This window comes from Podarcis cretensis (genome assembly GCF_951804945.1).
Source record: "Podarcis cretensis genome assembly, chromosome: 12".
Lineage (NCBI taxonomy): Eukaryota > Metazoa > Chordata > Lepidosauria > Squamata > Lacertidae > Podarcis > Podarcis cretensis.
In genome coordinates, this window is record NC_137181.1 from 21,677,347 (window position 1) to 21,699,815 (window position 22,469).

The window sequence follows — 22,469 nt, forward strand, 5'->3', positions numbered from 1 at the left end:
AGAGTAAACCTAACTTCTTAAAAAAAAAAAAAAAAAATGTCTGAGATTTTGGGGTGCAGACTGTGAGACTATGCCAAAGTAATTATTCCAGAAAAGTTGTTTCTGTACTCAGTGTTAGAATATGTGAAAATGATCTTTGGGGGAATTCTCTAGTAATTTAGCTGAATTTCATTTCTGTGCACTTATAGTGTGGTGCTCATGCTAGTTCATTGCAGAGAAAGCAACAGGAGTCTTGTGGCACATTGTGTGCATTTTGCCTCTGTATACTTAATGTAGTTAATACCAGGTAAGAAATCCTGGCCAGTGCAGTATTAGAAACATGGGCTTGGAATCGAGCTAAGTCACAGCAACTGAAATTCCATTGAAATTAATGGACCTAAGTTAGTTATGTTAGTTTTGAATGGATCTACTCTGAGTAGGAGTCACATCTGGAGTACACACAGCTGGTGAGCAATCTGATCACAGATGGAGATCCGTTCAGATAAATTTGAAACAAGAGGAAGCCCATTAGATACAGTGTCCTCCCTTATTTTTCTCTCTCCTGCACACATGCTTCTGTCGCAGGCAGAGGGGGTTTCCGTGTGTCTTGAATGGGCTGTGCATGCTCAGTATGCATATTCTTCTTTTCATCCCAGAACCTGTCCCTCAATGTTCTTTAATGTTAAAGTCTGTCTCACTTCTGGAGTAGAAACTGGAGGCAGTTGGATTTCTTTAGAAGTTTGCATTTAATCTTTCTCTCAGAATGTGTATTTGTTCATTTATACACTGGCTTTGAAGAGAGGATCTTTCCATGATCACTTAAAAAGAGTAATGCTTTTTTTTTGTAAAAAAAATGAGGCGCTGGTGCTCATATCTTGATAAAAGAACTGTGGGTAGCAGCACAAAATGGCTGCCCTGGGCTGCAAAAAGAAAAAGTGGCAGTATTTCATGATGGTGAGTAGTCACCCCCAAAACACCACTGTTTTAAGAGTAGTAACATGATAGTAAACAACGATTAAAAGGTACATCTGCATCGGAAAGACTTCTGGAACAAAAGCGTCTTCACAACACTTCAAAAGAAGGCAAGGGGAATGGGAAGTTTCTCAGAGGAGGGAGTCCCCCAACTACAGTGTCAGCACTGATGGTGGTTGCCATTCTGATCCTGATGATGTGCCAGAGAGGAGGGTCACTGAATTCCTTATTAACATTTAAGTAGTTTTGGCTTTGAGTCCTGGAAGACCTGCTCCCTGCCTTGCAGGCCTTTTCCCACCTGGCCTGGGAGGCCAGGGCCCTGACTGAGTCCAGCTACAAAAGCTGAGGCTGTTGGACTTGGGTGTTGTTTGCTGGGTTTTGTTGGGGGAGATTGTTGCTGTTGGCTTTTTGCATATTTATTTTGGATTTTGTTGCAATTCATGTGGAAATAGTTCAGTTTGGTTGTGTAGGTTTTTTTATTTGTTGTTTACATCTATGTTGCAGTTACATATTTCCCCCCCCCATGTTGTAAGATGCCTTACATGGTTTGAACTGTGGAAAGGTGGCATACAAATAAAATTATGTATGCATGTAATCTCAAGGGGTATATCAAAGGTGAAAATACATATCATTCGAATGGGAAATACAAAATTTTGCACACTGGGCATACAAGGATGTCTCTATATGTTTCCTGGACAACACAATTCTATGCTTGTATGCTGCTTAGAAGCCATTCTGGCATGTAAATGGTATATAAATCAATCAATAATAATCAACAATAGCACTATGCTATCCGGTTCAGAAAAAATCTGCAGGTGCTGCAATTAATTCCAGTCAAAGGCAGAAGAGATGTTGAGCAGTTGTCTCTGTGTAGGATTTCAGAGCTAGAAATAAAGGACACATTTCCTGTTTTCCTGTCTTTGTGCTTCAGCCACACAACGTTGACAGATTATGACATGTTCATAGACGATACTGCTCTTGCTTTCAAGAAAGCCATCTGTCTTTACAGCACTGTGTCTGACCTCCCCATTTCATATGTTTAAAGTTCCATTTCTTTGTACTCAGCTGAACTTTAGCAGAGCTCTCCCAGCATTTCAACAGTGCGGCCAAGGGAATAGTAGGAAGATATTCTTGGTATTTTATCTGCCGTAATATGTGTGCTTCCTGAGGTAGCTTTTGTCACAGGCCAGTTAAGTCGTTCTGCACACATGCATTGAGTTTATTGCCCAGTGGAATAAATTACACTTAGTATTCTAGTTCCTTTTTTTGGATCGTAAACAACAAAGAGCTTTGTGACCCCTTAAAGGCTAGCAGATGATGTTACATTTTAGGGTGAGTTATATCCTTGGTTGCTCTTCTGCATACTGTCTACCTTGTTGGAATACAGTGGTACCTTGGTTCTCGAACGTAATCCATTCTGGAAGTTTGTTTGACTTCTGAAACTTTCGAAAACCAAGGTGTGACTTCTGATTGGCGCAGGCATCCTGGAAACAACAGCTGACAGCTGCATCGGACGTTTGGCTTCCGCAATGTGTTCGAAAATCGGAACACTTCTGGGTTTTCGGTGTTTGGGAACTGAAATGTTCAAGTGCCAAGGTGTTCGAGAACCAAGGTTCCACTGTATTTCAGTCAGTACTCAGTGCCTGAAGGGAAGAAGAATTCATGGAGGGGAAGGAAGGGCCCCTTAGAGCAAAGGTGGGAGCACCCACACTGCCATAGCCAGGGGGAAGGGAGGGGGTGGCAGGCAGGAACTGGTGAACAGCCGTGTTGGGCATATTCAGGCTTCAAACTGAGGGGTGAACACTTCTATCTCCCCCATCTGCCACCTGCGGCGAGTGCCTCAATCCACCTCATGGAAGTGAAACTCTCTACAAATCTTAAAGATTAAAGACGCTAATCTAATCTTCTCTGCACAGGCAGACATAATTTAGAAACGTGGTTCTCAAAATGCTGAATTCTGTATCCAAAGTAAAATGTTGCACTGCACTCAGAACACCCGGAGAACTCTTGTGTAAACTCAATTTTAAGAAGATTTCTTTTGGCCATATCCATTCCCCACTGAACGTTTCTAATATTAGACGTTTTCTAAGTACGCTGTGAAAATTAAGTAGCACATTAACAGTTTGTTATTAACGTTCTGCAGAAATGTCAGCTTTTCAGACTTAGGGAAGTGTGCAAGCTGTTGGAGAGCTGGTGACCTGCTGAAGCAAAGCAGCTGTATTTATGCAAAGACTGATCTTAACGGATTTTGTAAGGCAGCTAAGAGAAGCTAGAGAGAAAGTTGCTGTGCATAACTAAGCTGGCATTTCTTCTGTTCTCTGTAAACAGTTGCATTCTGATCTCAGGCCCCATCTATTCATAACACTTTTGGGTTGAGTGAGTGCGGGGAGTGTCTTTGGGAGAGATGATGTTATCATATTTCTTCATCCATTCCTTCCTAATTTAGGTTGTTGCAGCAATATATACTTCCATTTTACAGCTGTGCTGGTTACCCAGCAGATATGAAGCTCTGTGCAGTGACACTTTCCCTTCGCTTTATCCTGTGCATGTGTTTTCACTCAGAAGCAAGTCCTGTTGACTGAGTTCACTTCTCTGTATTGAGGATTGCAAGCTGTACATGCATTCCGTTTCTGCTATGGTGCTTATAGCTAGCATAGCTGGAGTGCAGTTAACAAAAGCTCAGCTTACATATTCTTAAAAAAAGAAGAAGCTTGAATTGAATGAAGAAATCAAACAGCTCTCTTTGATTTTCATAGAATCAGAGTTCGAAGGGAACCCAAGGGTCATCTAGTCCAACCCCCTGCTATGCATTTTTTTTTTTGCATTCTGTTATGTGCTAGACTTACAAGTACTCAGTAGTTTATTTTTTAATGTAAGTGATCAGAGTGCCTTGAATCCATTCATTTAAAACCCTGGCAGATGGAAGTAGATTTGGCAGAATGCTGCCTGTGTTTGCTGCTGATATTGCTGTAGGTAAAAATATTAAAAGGCTTAATTTTTTTTAAAAAATGAAACACCTGAAAATTGAGCAGAGGCCCAGTACCCCAGTCTCTAACTATTCCTAGTCTAGTGGAAGAATATGCACACATAGGAAGTGCAGTTAATGGCAGCGACTGTGCAAAGTTGGTTGGATAGATTGTTTTACTTTCTCGCCGGCAAAAACTCTTAACCTGCTGACATCTCTCCTGAGTGGCATTTCCCTGCTCCATGGTAACAATCATGAAATCATTTTCTCTGAGGCTGGAAAAAAAGAGAGTGCTGTACTTCACAGGCACTGCAGTGTGCCAAACCAAAGAACCATTTGGGCACATGCAAAGTCCTATTGCCCTTTCTGAATGCTGAAGCTGAATTAACTCTGACAGCATGTGCTTAGCTCTTTTGGCTGTGTTTTTGTACCCTTTTCAACTGAAGAAAGGGAAATTGCAATCTTTAAGGACAAGTGGGTCTGTTCGAGACTTCGGTTGAAAGTGCTGGCTGTGGCTTTTGGAACATAATTTTTAAACACTCCCCCCTCAATAATAATAATAATAATAATAATAATAATAATACAAGCATGTAAAGGAATATGAGAGTTAAGAGTCTTCCAGGTGTAGTCTTATGCTACAGAAGAGTCTTCTAGAGCAGTGGTTCCTGATCTTCCCTCTTGAGAGGGCTGAAGATGACTGAGACCCAACAGTTGCAAAATGTTGGGGCAAAGATAGTCACAAAATGGAGGGAGCCCATAATTACTGATATTGCTTGCTAGGGGGCAGGGCTTGCAAGGTAGAAGGCACCACTGGGAAGGCACCCCCAGGAAATCTGTCTGCTGTTTCCTCATCTCTAAAATGGGAATCTCAAGGAATTGATTGTTGTAGTGAGGATAAGTGTTACAGTGGTACCTCAGGTTACATACGCTTTAGGTTACATACGCTTCAGGTTACAGACTCCGCTAACCCAGAAATAGTGCTTCAGGTTAAGAACTTTGGTTCAGGATGAGAACATAAATCGTGCTCTGGTGGCACGGCAGCAGCAGGCAGCCCCATTATCTAAAGTGATGCTTCAGGTTAAGTACAGTTTCAGGTTAAGAACGGACATCCGGAATGAATTAAGTACTTAACCTGAGGTACCACTGTACATGCATGGTGTGTGTGTGTGTGTGTGTGTGTGTGTGTGTGTGATATTGTATATCTCCTCCTCTTTGGCTTCACTTTTTAACCAGGGCTGGGGTACAAAGGTTGGAGTGCAGCTTTCTAGACCCATTTTCCTACCGCAACGCTTATGCGCCTTCCCAAAAGATTGCCCACATAGGTTGGCAGATTGCTGCTCCATTTGGCACAAGGGGCTGCTAGACCAGAAATTAGATACACGCATATACACATGCACACTTTTGGATCCAAGAATAGGTTTTGAAACTAGGATTCAAAGTTGGTAACCATGGTTAAGACTAGCAAGGGGATACCGACCAGAGAAGAATGGCAGACTAAACTGATGTACACAGAGATGGCGAAACTGATGGGAAAGATCAGAAACCAGGAAGATCAAGTATTCCTAAATGACTGGTTTTTCAATATATTTAAAAGACCGCAGTAAACAGTTAAAATCATTGGCAGGGATATAATGACACTTGTAATGTGTAATCACTTATGGTAACTATGGATATATAATACATGGATAAGGGTAAAAGATGCAGAATACTTTATTTTAAATATGGAACCCAGAGAGGGAGGGAGGGAGGGAGGTCCGAAGGTTTGAAAGAACCTTTTATTTTAATGTTTGAAATGGTTAAAGTTAACATGTAAAATTATGTAAAACCAATAGAAAAAAATATTTTTTAAAAAAATACCAGCAAGGGGAGTATGCGTTAGTGAGGGAATGCAAGTTCTTTGTGGTTGGCTCCTAATAAGGTAAAGGTAAAGGTACCCCTGCCCGTACGGGCCAGTCTTGACAGACTCTGGGGTTGTGCGCCCATCTCACTTAAGAGGCCAGGGGCCAGCGCTGTCACGTGGTCATCGCTGCTCTGGCGAGCCAGAGCCGCACACGGAAACGCCGTTTACCTTCCCGCTGGTAAGCGGTCCCTATTTATCTACTTGCACCCGGAGGTGCTTTCGAACTGCTAGGTTGGCAGGCGCTGGGACCGAGCAGCGGGAGCGCACCCCGCCGCAGGGATTCGAACCGCCGACCTTTCGATCGGCAAGCCCTAGGCGCTGAGGCTTTAACCCACAGCGCCACCTGCGTCCCTTTGGCTCCTAATACCTTTAAACAAATGTTATTGTTCTGTGCAGTCTGCTTAGATACTCCAGCTTGAATTGGCATGCAGAGTTGTAGTAGTTCAGGGATCAGGAGTAAATGAGTCCTGAATTTTTTGTACCCTATAATTTTAAATTAAGTGATTGCTTGGGTTAAAAATTCAACAAAGTCCCCCAGTGAGTGGAGACTGTCCTCTCAACAGACATCCTTCGCATATCCAGACAAGGATGGGGCAGTGAGAGGCAATAGTGAGATATGGATGGCAGTGACCGCACCTCTGATATCACAACTACCCCATCCTAATGAGAGCAGCCCCACCGTTGCAAGAATGCCACTGACTCCATGTGCTCCATGAGGCCCCCACCAAAAACTGGGAAATTTGTCATTTAATAAACAAACTACGCAGGTGGTGCTGTGGGTTAAATCACAGAGCCTAGGACTTGCTGATCAGAAGGTCGGTGGTTCGAATCCCTGCGACGGGGTGAGCTCCCGTTGCTCGGTCCCTGCTCCTGCCAACTTAGCAGTTCGAAAGCACGTCAAAGTGCAAAAGTAGATAAATAGGTACCGCTCTGGTGGGAAGGTAAACGGCGTTTCCGTGCGCTGCTCTGGTTCGCCAGAAGCGTCTTAGTCATGCTGGCCACATGACCCAGAAGCTGTACGCCGGCTCCCTCGGCCAGTAAAGCGAGATGAGCGCCGCAACCCCAGAGTGGGCCACGACTGGACCTAATGGTCAGGGGTCCCTTTACCTTATCCTCCTGTTGGTTTGCATCAGTGTTACTCCTCATGTAAGCCTCTTCTCTCTCTTTTGCACACAAACAAATATTGTCTGTTTACGTCGAAACAGGTATTTATCAAAACCAAACATACTACAATTGTGCAGTTCTTTGAGTGAAATGGCAGCCTGGAATAGTAAAGGTTGAGTAAGACTTGATTAAGTAGCAGTGTGGTAGCATTCCCTCCCTAACGTGATTAAAGCAAAAACAAGCAAAAACACAACCTTCCGTGGGCCACATATTCCCATTATTAGAGGCAATAAAATAGCTGTTTATGGTAAAAACATTCCCAGTGCACCAAAAGTGGCCTATGAAATCTTGTTAACTCAACTTTTACTGGAAGAGGAGCTGTGGGGTCAGTTTTATGTGTGCCAATGATATGCAAAGTGATTGATGCACCAGATTTATAGGGGCACATTCATTGCAAAGAGCTATAGAGAGAGAGATGGTGAACGTGGAGGCCCAGTGAAGGGCAAGGAAGATTATTGTTACTTGCAAACAAGTTAGAGGGTGAGGAAGGCTTCCTTGCTGTGTTGCATTTCTTTATGAAATTCCTTTGCCCTATAGACTTGTTTCAGCTTCAAACTTGTTTTCCTTCCTATGGTCTGTTGGAAGCCACTTTGCACAGCGCTCCATCTCGCTGTTCTGGCTTTGGGGACAGCCTTTGAAGCCTCCGCAGAGCCCTGCGGAGGCTTTGCCAGCCATCCCCAAGCTAGAACAGCGAGACGGAGCGCTGCGCAGCACTCCGTCTCCCTGCTCTGGCTTTGGGCTTAGCCGCGCAGCCTGCATTTGCTCCGTAAGACGCACACACATTTCCCCTTACTTATTAGAAGGGGGAAAGTGCATCCTATAGAGCGAAAAATACGGTACATAGTTTGAATTATATTTTGAGATTAGTGTTTGGGTTTTCTGGTGTCAGGATTCGAGCCTTTCCAGGGTGATTCTTTGAATTCCTTGTGTGCTAGATTCTCTCTTCTTGCTTTTCCAATTCTGGAAATTTAGCATTTAGCTCCGTTAGTTGACTGTCTCACAGTTCTGTGGCTCACTTCTTGGTTTGTGTCCTTATAACAAAGAATTTATTTCCTGTGATATATAGATTGTTGTTTGTTTTTCCCACTTTCCATGTGTATGCTTTACATAAGCTGAAAGGTACGATGCTGTAAGTATAAGTGTAACTGTACTATATAATCATGTAATTGCAAGGCAGCGTGGGGGGAAATGATATCTGAGCATGGAAATACTAGCTTCCTTGCAATTACGTGACCATTTCAGCAACTGATTTTTAGAACAATAGTGCATCTTATGACTGCTCACCATTCTACATCCAGTTTATTTCCTTTACTCTATTATATTTGGAACCTACTCTGTGCATTGGGATCAACCCAGATTTTACCAACTGAATGCAGAAAAGCCCTGAATGGTTGAAGTCTCAGATCAAACAGGGTGTAAAGAAATGAAGGATGAAAACCCATTGCTTGATCTCAGGAACCATCAAGCAGAATTTGGTTATGATCAGAGGTGTCCAAAAACATTGCAAGCAACTTTCCAGAACATATAGAATAATCTTGTAAATGTAGAAATAAAACTTGCTAGTCATCAAGATTGCAAATATTACCATTTATATTGGCTTTACATTTTTAATAAAATAAATGATGATGATGAGCGGGGAAAATTGTTTGGCTAAGTTTTATGTCACAGGCATGAATTTCTGACTTTTCCTCTTTGTAGACGGTGGACATACATAAAGAGAAGGTGGCCCGTAGAGAGATCGGCATTTTGACAACCAATAAGAATACATCCAGAACACACAAAATCATTGCGCCAGCAAACATGGAGCGTCCTGTAAGGTATATTCGAAAACCTATAGACTACACAGTGCTGGATGACGTGGGTCATGGTGTAAAGGTAAGAATTTAGTTCTTTTCCCTGCCCTCCTCAAGTATTTGGGGTACCAAATGATATTTTAATTTGCTATTCTAGATTTTCTAAAATAGCTCTTAAGTAGTTACTGCATCTGTTTGGTAGTGCACCATTCTCTTGATACAGTACTGCAATAAAACTAGGAAACCGTCTTCCCTTTCCTCCTGTTTCATTGATCGTAAGGAGGAAATTGGCACAGCTTCCACTTCCAGTTCCAGTTCACCACAGTTTAGTGTTGTGTGAACCTTAAACTGTGGTTAATTTTAACTATGTTTAGTGGGAGCAGACATAGTTAAACTGTTCTTTACAGTTGGCTTTTTAGGGGCTAACTGCAGTTTTCCCCAGTTAGGGCATATCGCTTAACTAAGGTTAGACCAAAGCAACAAAAAGGGTTTGCAAACTCCTCCAACTGACTGAGGTGAAGTGGATTGGGAGGACTTGAGATTTGCTGCATCTCATTACATCTGAACAAGAAGGTCTACATATCACAAGGGTATAAAGAAATTTATTAATCCAATTGTATTTTCAGCCAGAATGCTAGTCTTCATTTGAGTTCTGAGAATATCAGTTGCTTTATCCTGTTTTGGTCCTTCCTGGAAGAATATATCATTAGATCTTTTCTCTAAAATAAAGGCAGTCCTTTCAGTCACATCTGTGCTGTGCCAGCCAATTGTTACTACCACTGCATTTTGAAGCTGTGATTGTTTGTGATAGTGCTATGTGTTTAGCATCTGTTTGTTAAAAGCTCTGGCAAGCTGAGAACAGATGCAGTGATGCAAAAATGGAGGAGGGAAACAGGGAAGCAGACAGACTTCGATGGAGCTGCTCCTTTCCCTCGCGAAAGCAATTTATGAAGTACATTTTCCTTGAATGCACTTAAATGCCTCTTAAATCCTCTCAAAGGTGTGTTGAAAGCAAGCAGTTGTGCAATTATATTTAGGAGTGACCGCAAAAGGAAAGCCCTGTGTGTTTAAATTTAAATTGAAGAGAACTGACAACATAACCAGTTCTCTTCCTCTAGTGTTCTTGACATGCCTTTCATTTGTAAGAAAAAGAAGAAATGTTGGAACATTGCTACTTTTTGTTTTGCAGGAAAGGTTTTGGCTCTTTATAAAGGTCACTGTATGTATATTATTGTGAGTCTTGTGAAAGGGTGATCAGAACTCAGTTCCACAGTTTTCCAGTAGTGGGCTTCAAAGTGGAGACAACTCTGTCACTCCTTTCATGACACACCATAGTGTAAAAATGCCCCCTGCCTTCCTTACTGTTTTCCATTTTCTGTGTCCACAAAATTTGTTCTTAATAATGGAGCATATTCTTTACACCAGTTTCTCTTGTTGCTGCTGCTTTGATTCTTGATCTGATGATTTTGCAAGCCAGCCCATACCAAATTTTGGAATTTGGAAATGTTTCAGGAGCTCATTGTTTGTCTGCCAAATATAAAAATTGGTATGGCTTTGTGTGTGTGTGTGTGTGTGTCTGATGGTGATGATAACACAATCACACTACTAGCACATATTGAGAAGTAAAGTGAACTCAGCTTGAGCTGGAAGCTTCTTAGTCCAAATCTCACCTCCTGCCATGAACTCATGGGGTGGTTTTCTGCAAGCTACTCTTTCTCGCCTCCAGGTCCCTGATCTGCAATATAGGAGTAATACTGGGCTATCTTTTTATGGAATGCTTTAAGGATTTGTTATTTATGTATTGCCTTAATTTATATCTGACCCTTCATCACTTTCATGAGCCCAGGGTGGGTAACAGCAGTCAAGAAAGCTGTAACAGTAATTAAGAATTACATACAACAGAATATCTATCATTCTTCCCAGGGAGAGGATGAATGTATTTAATTGGTGTATAAGATGAACAGAGACTATTCCAGTTGTGTTTCAGGAGCTCAATAGCTAGGGCAGTAGTCAAGGAAAGTAGTCTTGGGTCACCACACAATGCAGCTTCCTCACCTGTGGAAAAATGAAAAAAGCCCCCTCCCCCTTGCAGATTTTAATACTCAGACAGGATCATATTGGAAGGGATGCTGTTGAGATACCATTTTAAGTACTTTGAGGACTTGGGGAAAGTAGAGAGCTTAATTTTCCAGGCACCGTTAGAAGGAACCAACTTCCTATGCAGAAAGCACTTCCTTGTAGAAATTGCATGTCACCCACTGGGAAAACAACTCCTTAAATTATTTTATTGCAAACACACTGCACATCTTATGGAAAACTTGCCTACCTGTGCAGACAAGAGATTTCTTTAATCTGGCATTGCAATCCAGCACTAGTTTGTGATTAAAGAATTTCCCTCGGGTTCTCTTTTATGAGATATATTTATGCAAATGTGTACAAAGCTGTGTGCCTTTTTTAATATTAATCCTAATTTTTTAAAGCACACATTGCCTGAATAGAAGATTGCTTTTTGAGATAATACTTACTTACACTAAAGTATAATATACTTACACTAAATCCACTTAGACAGAAAAAAGCCCTACACTTAGCCTGAGATCAGATGCGGGGAACTTTGTCCCCTATCCTTTCCCCTTCCACCCTCCACAAATCAACCTGTCAGGCACCTAGAGTCACAATAATATCAGACAACCTGCTTGAAATCAAACTCTGTGTTCAAAGGTACTTTGTAAGACCTGGTGAGCAGCTAAATAAGACCAGTGCACCATGCTGGGCAAGCATCACTAAAGCTCTCTAAGCTAGTGGCCATTGCTACAATTTGTGGAATCAAATTCCGTAGGCTAACTGTGCCCTGATTGAAATAGGACTTCTGTTTGCCAGTTCTGAATCTCCCACCAATCAGCTTCATTAGATTACACTGGATTCTAGTCATATGAGAGGAAGAGGAAGATGGAAGCTTTTTTCTCCACACCACATACTGTATTTTTCTGTGTATAACACGCCCACGGGAATAAGACTACCCCTATTTTTTCAGACCCCAAATTAAGGAAATGGGAGATTGCCCAGGGTTGTTCAGCTTTTTTTGGCTCACCCGCCTGGCCCCCGCTGCCAATCACCGCCACAGCAGCAGCCAATCAGTCAATCACCAGCAGGCCTTTCCGCAGCCACCAATCACCCACCCAGTCGCCACTGACAATCTCCTGCTCACGGCTGCCACCAGTCACCCGTTCCCCTCTCTGCACTATCCATGTACAAGACGACCCCCAATTTCAACATTTTTTATAATAAAAAAACATGGTCTTACACACGGAGTAATACAGTATATCTTTTTATACTCCTCTTTTCATGTTCTCTCTGTCCTGGGAATCCAAAATGCTGCACAGCCCTACTGCATCTTCCTAGCCTCCATCTGAGATAGGTCATAAATAATTTTCATTTTACAGAGGGGTAACGTGCGACTAAGAAATTACTTGACCACAGCTACCCGGTGAATTCATATCTGATCTGACTCTTTGACTGTGCTGACATTCGCTTTCTTTTTTGCCGTCCCATTTCTCCTAGCTGGGCTTTATTCCCCCCAAGGCTCTAGCATCAGAAGCAAAAGGTCAAAAATGCAATGTTGGGTGTGCAAAGCATATTGTGAAAGGGGCAGACGGTATGAAGGTGGAGCCATAACTCAGTGGTGCAGAGAACATGCTTTTCAGGTAGCAAGTCACAGGCCTGATCCTTAGAATTTCTAGTTAAATGTTGTGCAATGACAGGCCCAGCCAAGACCTCTGCCTGAGCTTCAGAACTACTACCAGCCAGAAGAGAGAGTGCTGGTGTGGATAGTCTTGTGTGCATACAGCTGCAACAAGTATATGATGCAGACCAGTTGCACTATATGCATTTGGAAATTCTGACCCCCAAAAAGTCCACATCCTCAAGCTTGTTGCATATTAATGTACATAACTGCATGCAGAGAGGTTGCTGTTGCTGTGAACTAGGCTAGCAGAGAGCTGCTGATTATCTCTTTGTGTGAATGGATGCTGGCAGTGATGCAACCAGAATGACTACCATTTCCCTGGGTATATATAACTTGCAGTCCATTCGTCTTTCTTGAAGGGAATCAAAAGAGATGGAAGAGACCTAAAACAACATCTGGTCCACCCCATTGCCAATGCAGGAAATTCACAACTTCATATTGCTTTATGTGGAAGAATTAATCTTTGTGTGTGCTGGCTATGTCCGGGATGGGAAGATCAATTTTTTTCTCTTTTGTATATGATCTCATGTAATCCACCTTCACAGGCTAGGGTTCCATTTTTTTAAGGCACCAAGCAGGCATGGACCAAAATATTGGTCTTTTGGGGTGGGGTGGGCATTATTCACCAGCCCCATCTGCCTTCACCTGCTTCAGGTGTTTTGAGGCTATTCTAAATGTATTGAATGGTTTTTAGTGTCAACCTGGACAGCGTTTCACAATTGCTAGAGGGATGGAAACTTCATTAAATTTAAAAAATGCTGAATTAAAATGGACAAAACTTCCTCCTTTTGTGGAAACTTGGTCTGCTTTCTCAATGGTGGCAAACGAAAGCTATTCTCTGAACTGGCCTGCAGTTGTAGATTACAGTGAAGAAAACAAATGCTGCCAATAATTGTGCCATTATGACTTAAACCTGCCATATGAACAGTAAGAGATTTTGCCATTAATTTCTACTTTTCTTCCTCCTTTTCTTTTTGCCAACGTAAGTGGCTAAAAGCCAAGGTAAGAAGAGTTATTTCTCATTTGACCCACAATGTCCCATGACAATAGAGGCTGCTGAGCCGTTACACCTGAAAGCTAGTCCTTTTTCCTCTTCTCTTTCTCCCCTATACTCCTCTCTTCTCTTCCCCCAACCTCATAGGTTGTTTACATGTGCTGAACCTCAGCTCCAACTGACAGTTAATATATCACTGATATATTGACAAAGTGCATTTTATCCATAGATAACAATTTAATTTTTCTCTAACATACATAGTGCTTTGCTTTGATTAGGTAGATGCTTATCTCTTATTGACTTACACCTTAGATCAGGCTTCCCAGAAACACTTGCATGCCTATGTAAATCTTGAATACAAAATAAATTCAGTGGATCTGACACGTTCACTAAAATGAGATTTGGTTCATGAGCCGTTATTTATGCTTAGCGCAGCTTAGGTTTCATTCACTGTGGGTGCAAATGTGCAAAAGGAGTGGGGTGGGGGGCTTAGAATTAAAAAGCTTAGGCATGGATTTCTCTTCTTGTGTTTAATCCCATATGCAGCAAAAGAAGCTGTGGTTTAAAAGCTGTCTGGGAATCCTCACTTCATATATTAGTGTATTCAAGCATTGCATCGACATAACAGTTGGGGCTATTTCTGTCCAAAGAAATTAAAGCATTATTCTGGTTTTCAGCATGGAAATAACCAGCCTGCAAGAACTGGCACTCTGTCAAGAACAAATCCGCCTACACAAAAACCACCAAGTCCTCCTATGTCGGGCCGGGGAACTCTGGGGTAAGAATAAGACTTTCATTCTCCTTTTCGGTTGACAAAGAACATAGTTTTAATTGCTTGGGTCAACAGTTTTCTAGCATTTGAGGTCTCTGTCTCCTAGTGTTTGTTTAACTTGTGCAGTTGCACTTCTGTTATAAAAATACCACGGTGGTATCCAACTGAAATCATGTTCAGAGTAGACCCATGGAATCAATGCACTCAGAAGTTTCCCTGATTACAGTGGTATGATTTAATTGGATATCACCTTTAATATTTTGGACTGAGAATCATTCCATGTGACTACCGCCTACACTGAATAACTGACTCAATCCGAAAAGCGCATTTTCTTATAGTAGGTTCAACAGGTTTCAATACAGCCATCTCCTTAGCGTGTGACCTTTAGGATTGCAACCTGGGCAGGGAGGCTGGGGCCAGTGAATGATATTTGTCTGAGGCGAAGGGTTGGGGGCGAATGGCACACCCACCCACCCAGTTGCACATACAGAAGCTTAGCAGACTTCAGTATCTGGTCTTACTTCAGCTCTGGTATTTTACAGGAGTGCAGAAGGCTAGTTTAGAGAGTGCATGTAACTCCAACATGTTGCTACCACCTCTGCTCCCAGCACCTGCTGCTGCCTCACTTTGCCTCATAGTAGAGCTGGCCCAGGGTGGCAGGGATGACTGCTATTTCATTCCTGTTACAGCCAAAGAGGATTTTTCTAAAAAAAAATTAAGTTTCCAATGCGTGAACAGAACACCCACTCTGAAATATGTTCTGTTTATGCAGTCTGACACCTTAAGTGGATTGAATTGGTACATCGGCATTATATCAGTCCATCTGTTTTTGCCTGGTGGGTATTTTCTGTTTACAGGACTGGCTCCTCCAGAGCCCTGCTAAGATCTGTAATAGCCTTGAGGCTGTGGGAAGAGGGTGAGAAACTGAAGTCCTGTTACAAGCAAGCACATTCTACTGCAAGGGCCAGAATAAGGTCTATAACATACCAGAGCATCCCTTTTTTTTTACAATATAAGTTGCTATATTGGTACAGTCTTAGGCCATTCATTCCTAGGTCTTCAAACTATAGGTTGGGGTGCTCTGGGAAGGTAAAAACCCCTAGGGAATGGTGTGGGGATGTGCTGTAATTTCTCAGACACACTAGGAAATAAACTTCAAGGAGATTAGCAGCGTCTGCTTGAAAGCCCTCTCTTGGATAGGGTTGCCATATTTAAAAAAATGAAAATCCAGACACAAACGTTGTTGAGCTCCCTTTTTTCTTTCTTTCTTTCTTTCTTGGGCAAAGTTGATGAGATTTTTTTTTGCAAAATCTCCCAAAAATTTGAAGTTTTTGAGCTATTTTTAAGGGGGGGGGGACACAAAAACTTATTTGCCAAAACTTTTACTAGGTGTTACAAATATAGGTTATCATAAAACATCCATATATAAAAATTTTAAAATACAGAAGGTAAAGGATTCAGATTCAAAAAGTCTGAGGAAGACTGACTTGGGTAGAAGTCAAATGTTGAACCTGGAAAAATGAGCAACACTCCAGCTTTGGAATGAGGTGTATGCGTGTGGAGGCATAGGTTTATTGCTAGGAGTATAGAATGTTGTTAGAATAATGCACAATGCCACCATCTTTGGGAAACATAGAAAGCCAGACTAGAGAATTTATGCTCCAGTAACCTAGGGACGCAGGTGGCGCTGTGGGTTAAAGCCTCAGCGCCTAGGGCTTGCCGATCGAAAGGTCGGCGGTTCAAATCCCTGCGGCGGGGTGCGCTCCCGCTGCTCGGTCCCAGCGCCTGCCAACCTAGCAGTTCGAAAGCACCTCCGGGTGCAAGTAGATAAATAGGGACCGCTTACCAGCGGGAAGGTAAACGGCGTTTCCGTGTGCGGCTCTGGCTCGCCAGAGCAGCGATGTCACGCTGGCCACGTGACCCGGAAGTGTCTCCGGACAGCGCTGGCCCCTGGCCTCTTAAGTGAGATGGGCGCACAACCCCAGAGTCTGTCAAGACTGGCCCGTACGGGCAGGGGTACCTTTACCTTTACCTTTAACCTGGCATGGAATCAGTAGTAGTTTAACAGTGTTGGTGCTGACCTTAAAAGTCCTAAATGGCTTCAGTCCTGTATACCTGAAGGAGCATCTCCACCCCCATCGTTCAGCCCGGACACTGAGATCCAGCTCTGAGGGTCTTCTGGTGGTTTTCTCACTGCAAGAAGTGGAGCTACAGGGAACCAGGCAGAGGGCCTTCTTAGTAGTGGCACCTGCCCTGTGGAATGCCCTCCCATCAGATGTCAAGGAAATAAGCAGCTATCTGACTTTTAGAAGACATGTGAAGGTAGCACTGTATGGGGAAGTTTTTAATGTTTGATGTCTTACTGTGGTTTTATAATTTGCTGGTAGTCATCCAGAGTGGTTGGGGCAACTCAGTCAGATTGGTGGCATATAAACAACAACAACAACCTGAATTATTGAACAGTAGTATCCAAATATATTTAATATCTAACAGTCACCTGTGGTTTAGAGCTGGCTCTATGGTTTTTCCAATGCATAGCTGACTTGTTGATTTGGGGTGGAAGTGGTTTTTAATACAGAAAAAGGAGAAATTTTCATTCATGAGCTTGCTTAATTTTCCTTAGATAAAAAAAATAATCTAGGAAGCGAGATTACTCATAAAGTAGAGAAACTATTTTTAACAGAATTTTAAACAAATTATATAATGAAGCATGTAGCTTTTTCTTTTTTAAAAAGGTAGAAGTTGCCAAGTTGGACACCCAGCAGAGCAGAAACTTCCTGCTTTAGGTTGTAGGTGGAAGTTTAAGAAAAGGCAATCCCTTACAGAAACTAGCCATTGGTATTAAAGGCATTATGTGCTGTAGATGACACCAGAAAGGATTAGATGAGTATATAAATCCTACGCAGAGCAGCAAGCAGTTGCTGGGAACTCGAAAAAGAAGCGCGAGGGTTATAAATCTAAGGAAATACCAATAAGTGCTGTTTAGCGCCGACAGGGTTGGAAGGAACTCTTTATTTTATTGAACTCTAATGCTAGGAAGGGAGAATTCCGTGATGCCTTTGAAGGCAATGAATTGCTTGGGGGTGGAAAGTTAGGTTCAGTTGCATTGAAGGGTAAGAAATGTGGGTGGGCACATATAAAACGTTGCAATAATCAGACGTAGAGATTGCTGGAGCATAGGCAACAGACGTTAGGCTATACCTGTCCAGATAGGGGTGCGGCTAGGCCACCAGTCGAAGCCGATGGAAGGCACTCTATGCCACCTGAGCCTCAAGTGACAGCAAAGGAGCCAGAAGTTCCCCCAAGTCATATCCCTGCTCCTTCAAAGAGACTGTAACTCCATTAAGCAGCCTCTCCCAGCTATCTGGTCTAGGGAGACTCCCACTAACAGTGCTTTAGTCTTACCTAGACTGAGCTTCAAAAAATCAAAATGTTTATTCGGCTTTACGCCCATCATAAAACGCAACAACAACAAAACAAATCAAATAAAACAGCGGACTCGTACAAATCACAAATAGTTTGTTGGCCATGGGTCCTGCTAGCTAGGGATGATGGGAGTTGTAGTCCAACCACAGCTGGGGGACCCCCAAGCTTGAGAAACACTGTTAACGTGATGTACACTGAACTGCGCTGTAGCTACTTGTTCCCTTAGTCAGTTAATAAGCCTCCCTCTCTCTCTCCCCACCCGCTTTTGTTCTGTGTCTTGTTTCATCTCGCCAGACGGAACACACCTTATAAGACTTTGGAGCCTGTTAAGCCGCCAACAGTCCCTAATGATTACATGACCAGTCCTGCAAGGCTCGGAAGCCAGCACAGTCCTGGGAGAACGGCATCCTTGAACCAGAGGCCCAGAACACACAGGTACAGTTCAAGACTCTGCAGGGGGCTTGTTCTGAAACTTGATCCCAATCAAGCATGATAAAAGACGTTGGAGGATAAGAGATACGGAACAAAGACTTTTTAGTTCAAAGCACTTCCTGTTTCTAAAGTTTGCTTTGTTTGCAACAAAAGGGTATTCAGTTGTGGTTCCAGCACAGCCCGTGGAACTCATTGATATGTGAGCCTGGTTTTTAGAATTCACTCATGGTCTCTTCCGTCCCACAATTAAGGAACAGCTGCTTGGGAGAAAACTGAAACAGGACTTATATCCTGACTATCACCAGGATCCAAATAAATATTGAAGTGTTTCTGTGAGCCTAAGGAATCTTGAGCCTTCCCCTGCCCCACCTGTTGATAACAATATCACCCGTCCTCCTATGTGCTATGCAGCAAACTATTGATAATAATTCCTAACAAGGTTTTGACAATGAAAATACAAGGACATAATCCAGACAGCAGCTAAAATAGGACATCTCCAAAACTAAATCTTGATCCTGCCCCTAATCAATACTCTGATGATCCCTTAACAGCAGAAGCAGCTTTTGCAGCTGGAGTCAGTCAGGGCCCTGTCTTACTGGACCAGTTATAAATGGGCTAGACAGAGAGCAGGACTTGCAGCAAGGAGGAGGAAGAGTTGACTGAATTCAATGAGGCTTGCTCCCGGGAAAGGAGAAGTCAGTTTAGTTGAACTCAGTGGGGCTTATGCATGCACAGATTCCACTTAAACCCCTGAGTATGGAAGCAGATGCAACGTGACTAGTAAATCACTTAAACTTCTCTTAAATTAGCTGAAAATATATTAAATATATTATATGGAAGTTTATTTTATATTTTTATTAAATCTACTGCTTCCTTACATTTTAAGGCCCTCGTCAATGCCCTCTGCTGCAGGGAAGAGTGGTGTACCCTCTGCCGCCACAGGGTGGCGCAGCAAGGCCCTCTGCCACTGCAGGGAGATATGGCGGGACCTTCTGCCACCTCAGATATGTACTGTGATATATCGAGATATTGTGATGTTTAATTGGTGATATCTTGTGATGTTGAAAACCAGATATCACCCAGCCCTAGAACGAACATGTCTGTTGCCTCATCTGTAAGGATGGCAGGGTAAAAATGTAAAACAAATGCAACACTGCTGAATAACCACCATCACTACATACCCTAAAATGGTATAAAGACATGATCAAGAGCAAATCTTCTTAGAGTGCTTGATCTTCAGGACCTTTTGTTTTTATAAGTTAACCATTCCTCTGTTTCCTAAATAAAAACTCATATTTGCCAACCATTTTAACAAATGCACAAATAGCAATTTCATTCCTCCCCCTCCCCCCCTTTTTTTTTACTTTGAGAGGGAGAATTATTGATGATAGATGGTTTAAGGAGTAGAAAATGGTTGTGCTGTCATACTTATAACTCTGAAATTAACAGTATAATGTAAGATCACACTTAGTAAGTTAGTGTGTGTGGCTCTCACATACCAGATTTCTGTCAAGCTTCTTCTGCGAAGCAACGAGTTTAATGTGTTTTGCTGTTTCTAGGTAGAGAAAGTGTTAATTCTAGGACAACCGCAGAAACAGATAATTATATAGTCTCGTGGTTACTAGTAGTCAATTGAAATATGAGAAATCGCACTTCAGACTTGGGGTGTGTGGGTGTGGTAGGCAGATTACATGCTTAAATATTTCACTGTGTTATAAAAAACCAACAACCCTGCTTCTGGAAATCTAGCAGTCCATCTTGGTGGATTTTAGCGCAGCCCCTTCCCAGATTCCACTGCAGGGAATATCCATTTCCTGGTAAGGGCATTAAGATCAACAAATGGAACCCGTTTAGTCTTGACACAGTCTGATAATTATTGACTTGTGGCTGATAGCTATCAGCCATAGAAGCCAGCTTTTTCACTGCTGGCACTGGAACACACTCTCTGCTGAAATAGGAGAGACCGTATCTGTACCTGTATTGGCATTCTGCCGGTCTTTGAAGACACACCTGTGTACACAGGCATTCCCTTCATCCTGTGACCTGAGTCTCCTGTTTTAATCGCTGCTGTGTTTTGATGCATATTTTAATGTTTGTTTAACTGGTCAGAACCACTTAGAAGTCTATTCTGACGTGAAGCAGTGTGTCAATTATTGAATTCTTTTTTTTTATACTCTACCTTTTTCCCTGATGGGACTCAAAACGGCTTATAGATAAAAACAAGAAGTGTTAAAAACACAGGGGGGAAACCAATCATTAAAAAGCAATTTAACATGAATAGAATTAAAACCATAGACATATATAAAATCTGTTTAAAACATACAAATAATTGCATATTACTAAATATAAATTACTAATAAATAATGATAGTTTGATTGGGGAGGGTTCAGACACGCCGAGCTTCTCACACCTGTAGTTTGATGTAGTAAAATTCCATGTGATTCTTCTGGACATATAATTTGGCCACTATCTACAAATGGCATGCAAAATTTCTTCCCTCATTCTTCAGTCTACATTCCCAGACTTTTATCAGAGGTTTCTTCTGAATGAACAGAACCACCTTCTTATTCCAAATTGGCTTCCTGTGAGTGTCAATAAAACTTTGGAGAAGAATAGAACACAGCTGCTGGCTGTAGTGGAATAGAGGTTAGACTTTTCAGCACTGTGGCTTACACTGCATTAATGGTTAAAGACATACCAATGGTCATTGTAATGAGCGGGCTGTGATTTGATTTTTTTTTTTTTTAGCAGTGTAATGGAAGCTTATAAACCCAGCACTTGCTGCAGAGCTTGAAAAATGACAATAGTTCTATTTTGAGAGAGGCTGCAGTCACTTAAAACACTGTCTTATTTAAAACGGTTGCATAAATGTCTTTTTGTACATTCATTATTTGAGGCAGCGGAAATGGACTCTTCAGTGTCATGTAAGTGGTTTGTGGTACGGGATTCAGCTGCAGCCATGGCAACAGGTTCAAGATTCTTGGCATGCAGAGCACTAATTTTTCTGGGAATAATCTCTGATCATGGTAGCAATCTTTATTTCTTCTCTTTCATGTAGGTGTGTGTGTGTGTGTGTGTGAGAGAGAGAGAGAGAGAGAGAGAATGATTTTTTTATCCTTGTTGCTTGCCGCTTTGTCTTGTGATGTTTGTGGATAATTGGAAGCAGTGGGTAGTATATTTTTAATTTGTTCTTTTGTACTGTTGTCTCAATGGCTCTCAAGTTAGCCGGCAGCGTGCTTAACTTCCTTCTTTTTGTATCTGACTGGTCTGCATCCATGTGGGTCATTTTCTCCAGCTTCTGACTCACCCAAAAGCACACTGCAGCACTATTCCAATACATAGCAAAGGTGGAGGGCCAGACTGAGACCATGCTCACCCGGATAGCATCATCATTGTCACTTTATTTGCACGCCGACTTTGCACAAACAAAACATTTTCTCAAAGCTGCTACAACAGTGAGAGCAGTGACACATCACAAAATCAACCATTGCAAGAACAATTTGATAACAGCAGCAATAATGAAACAGGAAAGTGATAGCAAATGTAATGGCATGCAGCAAAAACAACATTTCAGTACTATAAATGGAGTAATGTTATACTTTTTGGCAGCAGCAAACTTAACAAGGGCATCTCAACAGTCTCAGCTTGGTCCTAGATGCTCTCTACCAACTGCTTCTTTGCCAACTACAAATTGGACAAGGACCAAGTTACTCTGATCAAATATCAAGGTCTCAGCTTCTCCAAAGGGTCTCTGTCCCTTTTGCATCCCTATTCAGACAACATTAAGGAGCTAAACTGGGGTCACTACCCAGTTATATCACTGCCAGTATAGTTTCACCCAGGGAAGCCTGTGAATTGCTGTTGGGTTAAACATCTATAAATAAGCTCCGTTCTCCACTGTCCCCACCAGATGTGTTTAGGAGATATGTTTTCTTTCTCATTAGGTTGGCCGACAGCTTAATGAACAGAGTGTTAAACAAAATTCACCAACACTCCCAACACTTTACCTTCTTCCGGTGTTTTTTCACAACAGTCCTAATGTGTAGTGCCACTCTGATATTTTGGGAACAAGGAAACCTTTTCCAGAGTACATGGCACCAGAGTTGCAAATTGCTGATGTTTTGACACCTTTAACATGCAATTTATCACCCTTAATTACTTTAGGGTGCCTGTAACCATTATATTAGGCTAACAGTTCTTTAGTTCTCAAAACAGTTGCTTACACTTTTTAATTAAATACTCTGATAGCTGAAAGGGGGGGGATTTGTGTGAGTATGTAATGACTTAGCTAATTACTTTTGTATCTGTTAGAATTTCGTGCATTCTTCTC

General features: G+C 42.1%; 1 protein-coding gene and 1 long non-coding RNA gene across 11 annotated transcripts in view; one reads left to right on the plus strand and one right to left on the minus strand.

The window, feature by feature from the left end:
* Positions 1 to 22,469, plus strand: part of ABI1 (abl interactor 1) — a 97,448-nt gene that overhangs the window by 58,178 nt on the left and 16,801 nt on the right. For 6 of the 10 annotated variants that reach the window (XM_079948145.1, XM_079948142.1, XM_079948148.1 and 3 more), the window contains exons 3-6: positions 8,679 to 8,855; positions 13,503 to 13,517; positions 14,187 to 14,287; positions 18,002 to 18,142. In XM_079948145.1, coding sequence (XP_079804271.1) covers positions 8,679 to 8,855; positions 13,503 to 13,517; positions 14,187 to 14,287; positions 18,002 to 18,142 — 434 coding nt within the window. The remainder of the gene's footprint in view (positions 1 to 8,678; positions 8,856 to 13,502; positions 13,518 to 14,186; positions 14,288 to 18,001; positions 18,143 to 22,469) is intronic. The other 4 variants (XM_079948144.1, XM_079948147.1, XM_079948150.1 and 1 more) reach the window with 1 other exon arrangement.
* Positions 15,683 to 17,995, minus strand: LOC307199956. Its single transcript, XR_013832278.1, has 3 exons — positions 17,794 to 17,995; positions 16,321 to 17,696; positions 15,683 to 15,950 (listed from the first exon to the last, which is right to left on the minus strand). It is a non-coding gene; the product is annotated as an uncharacterized lncRNA (long non-coding RNA).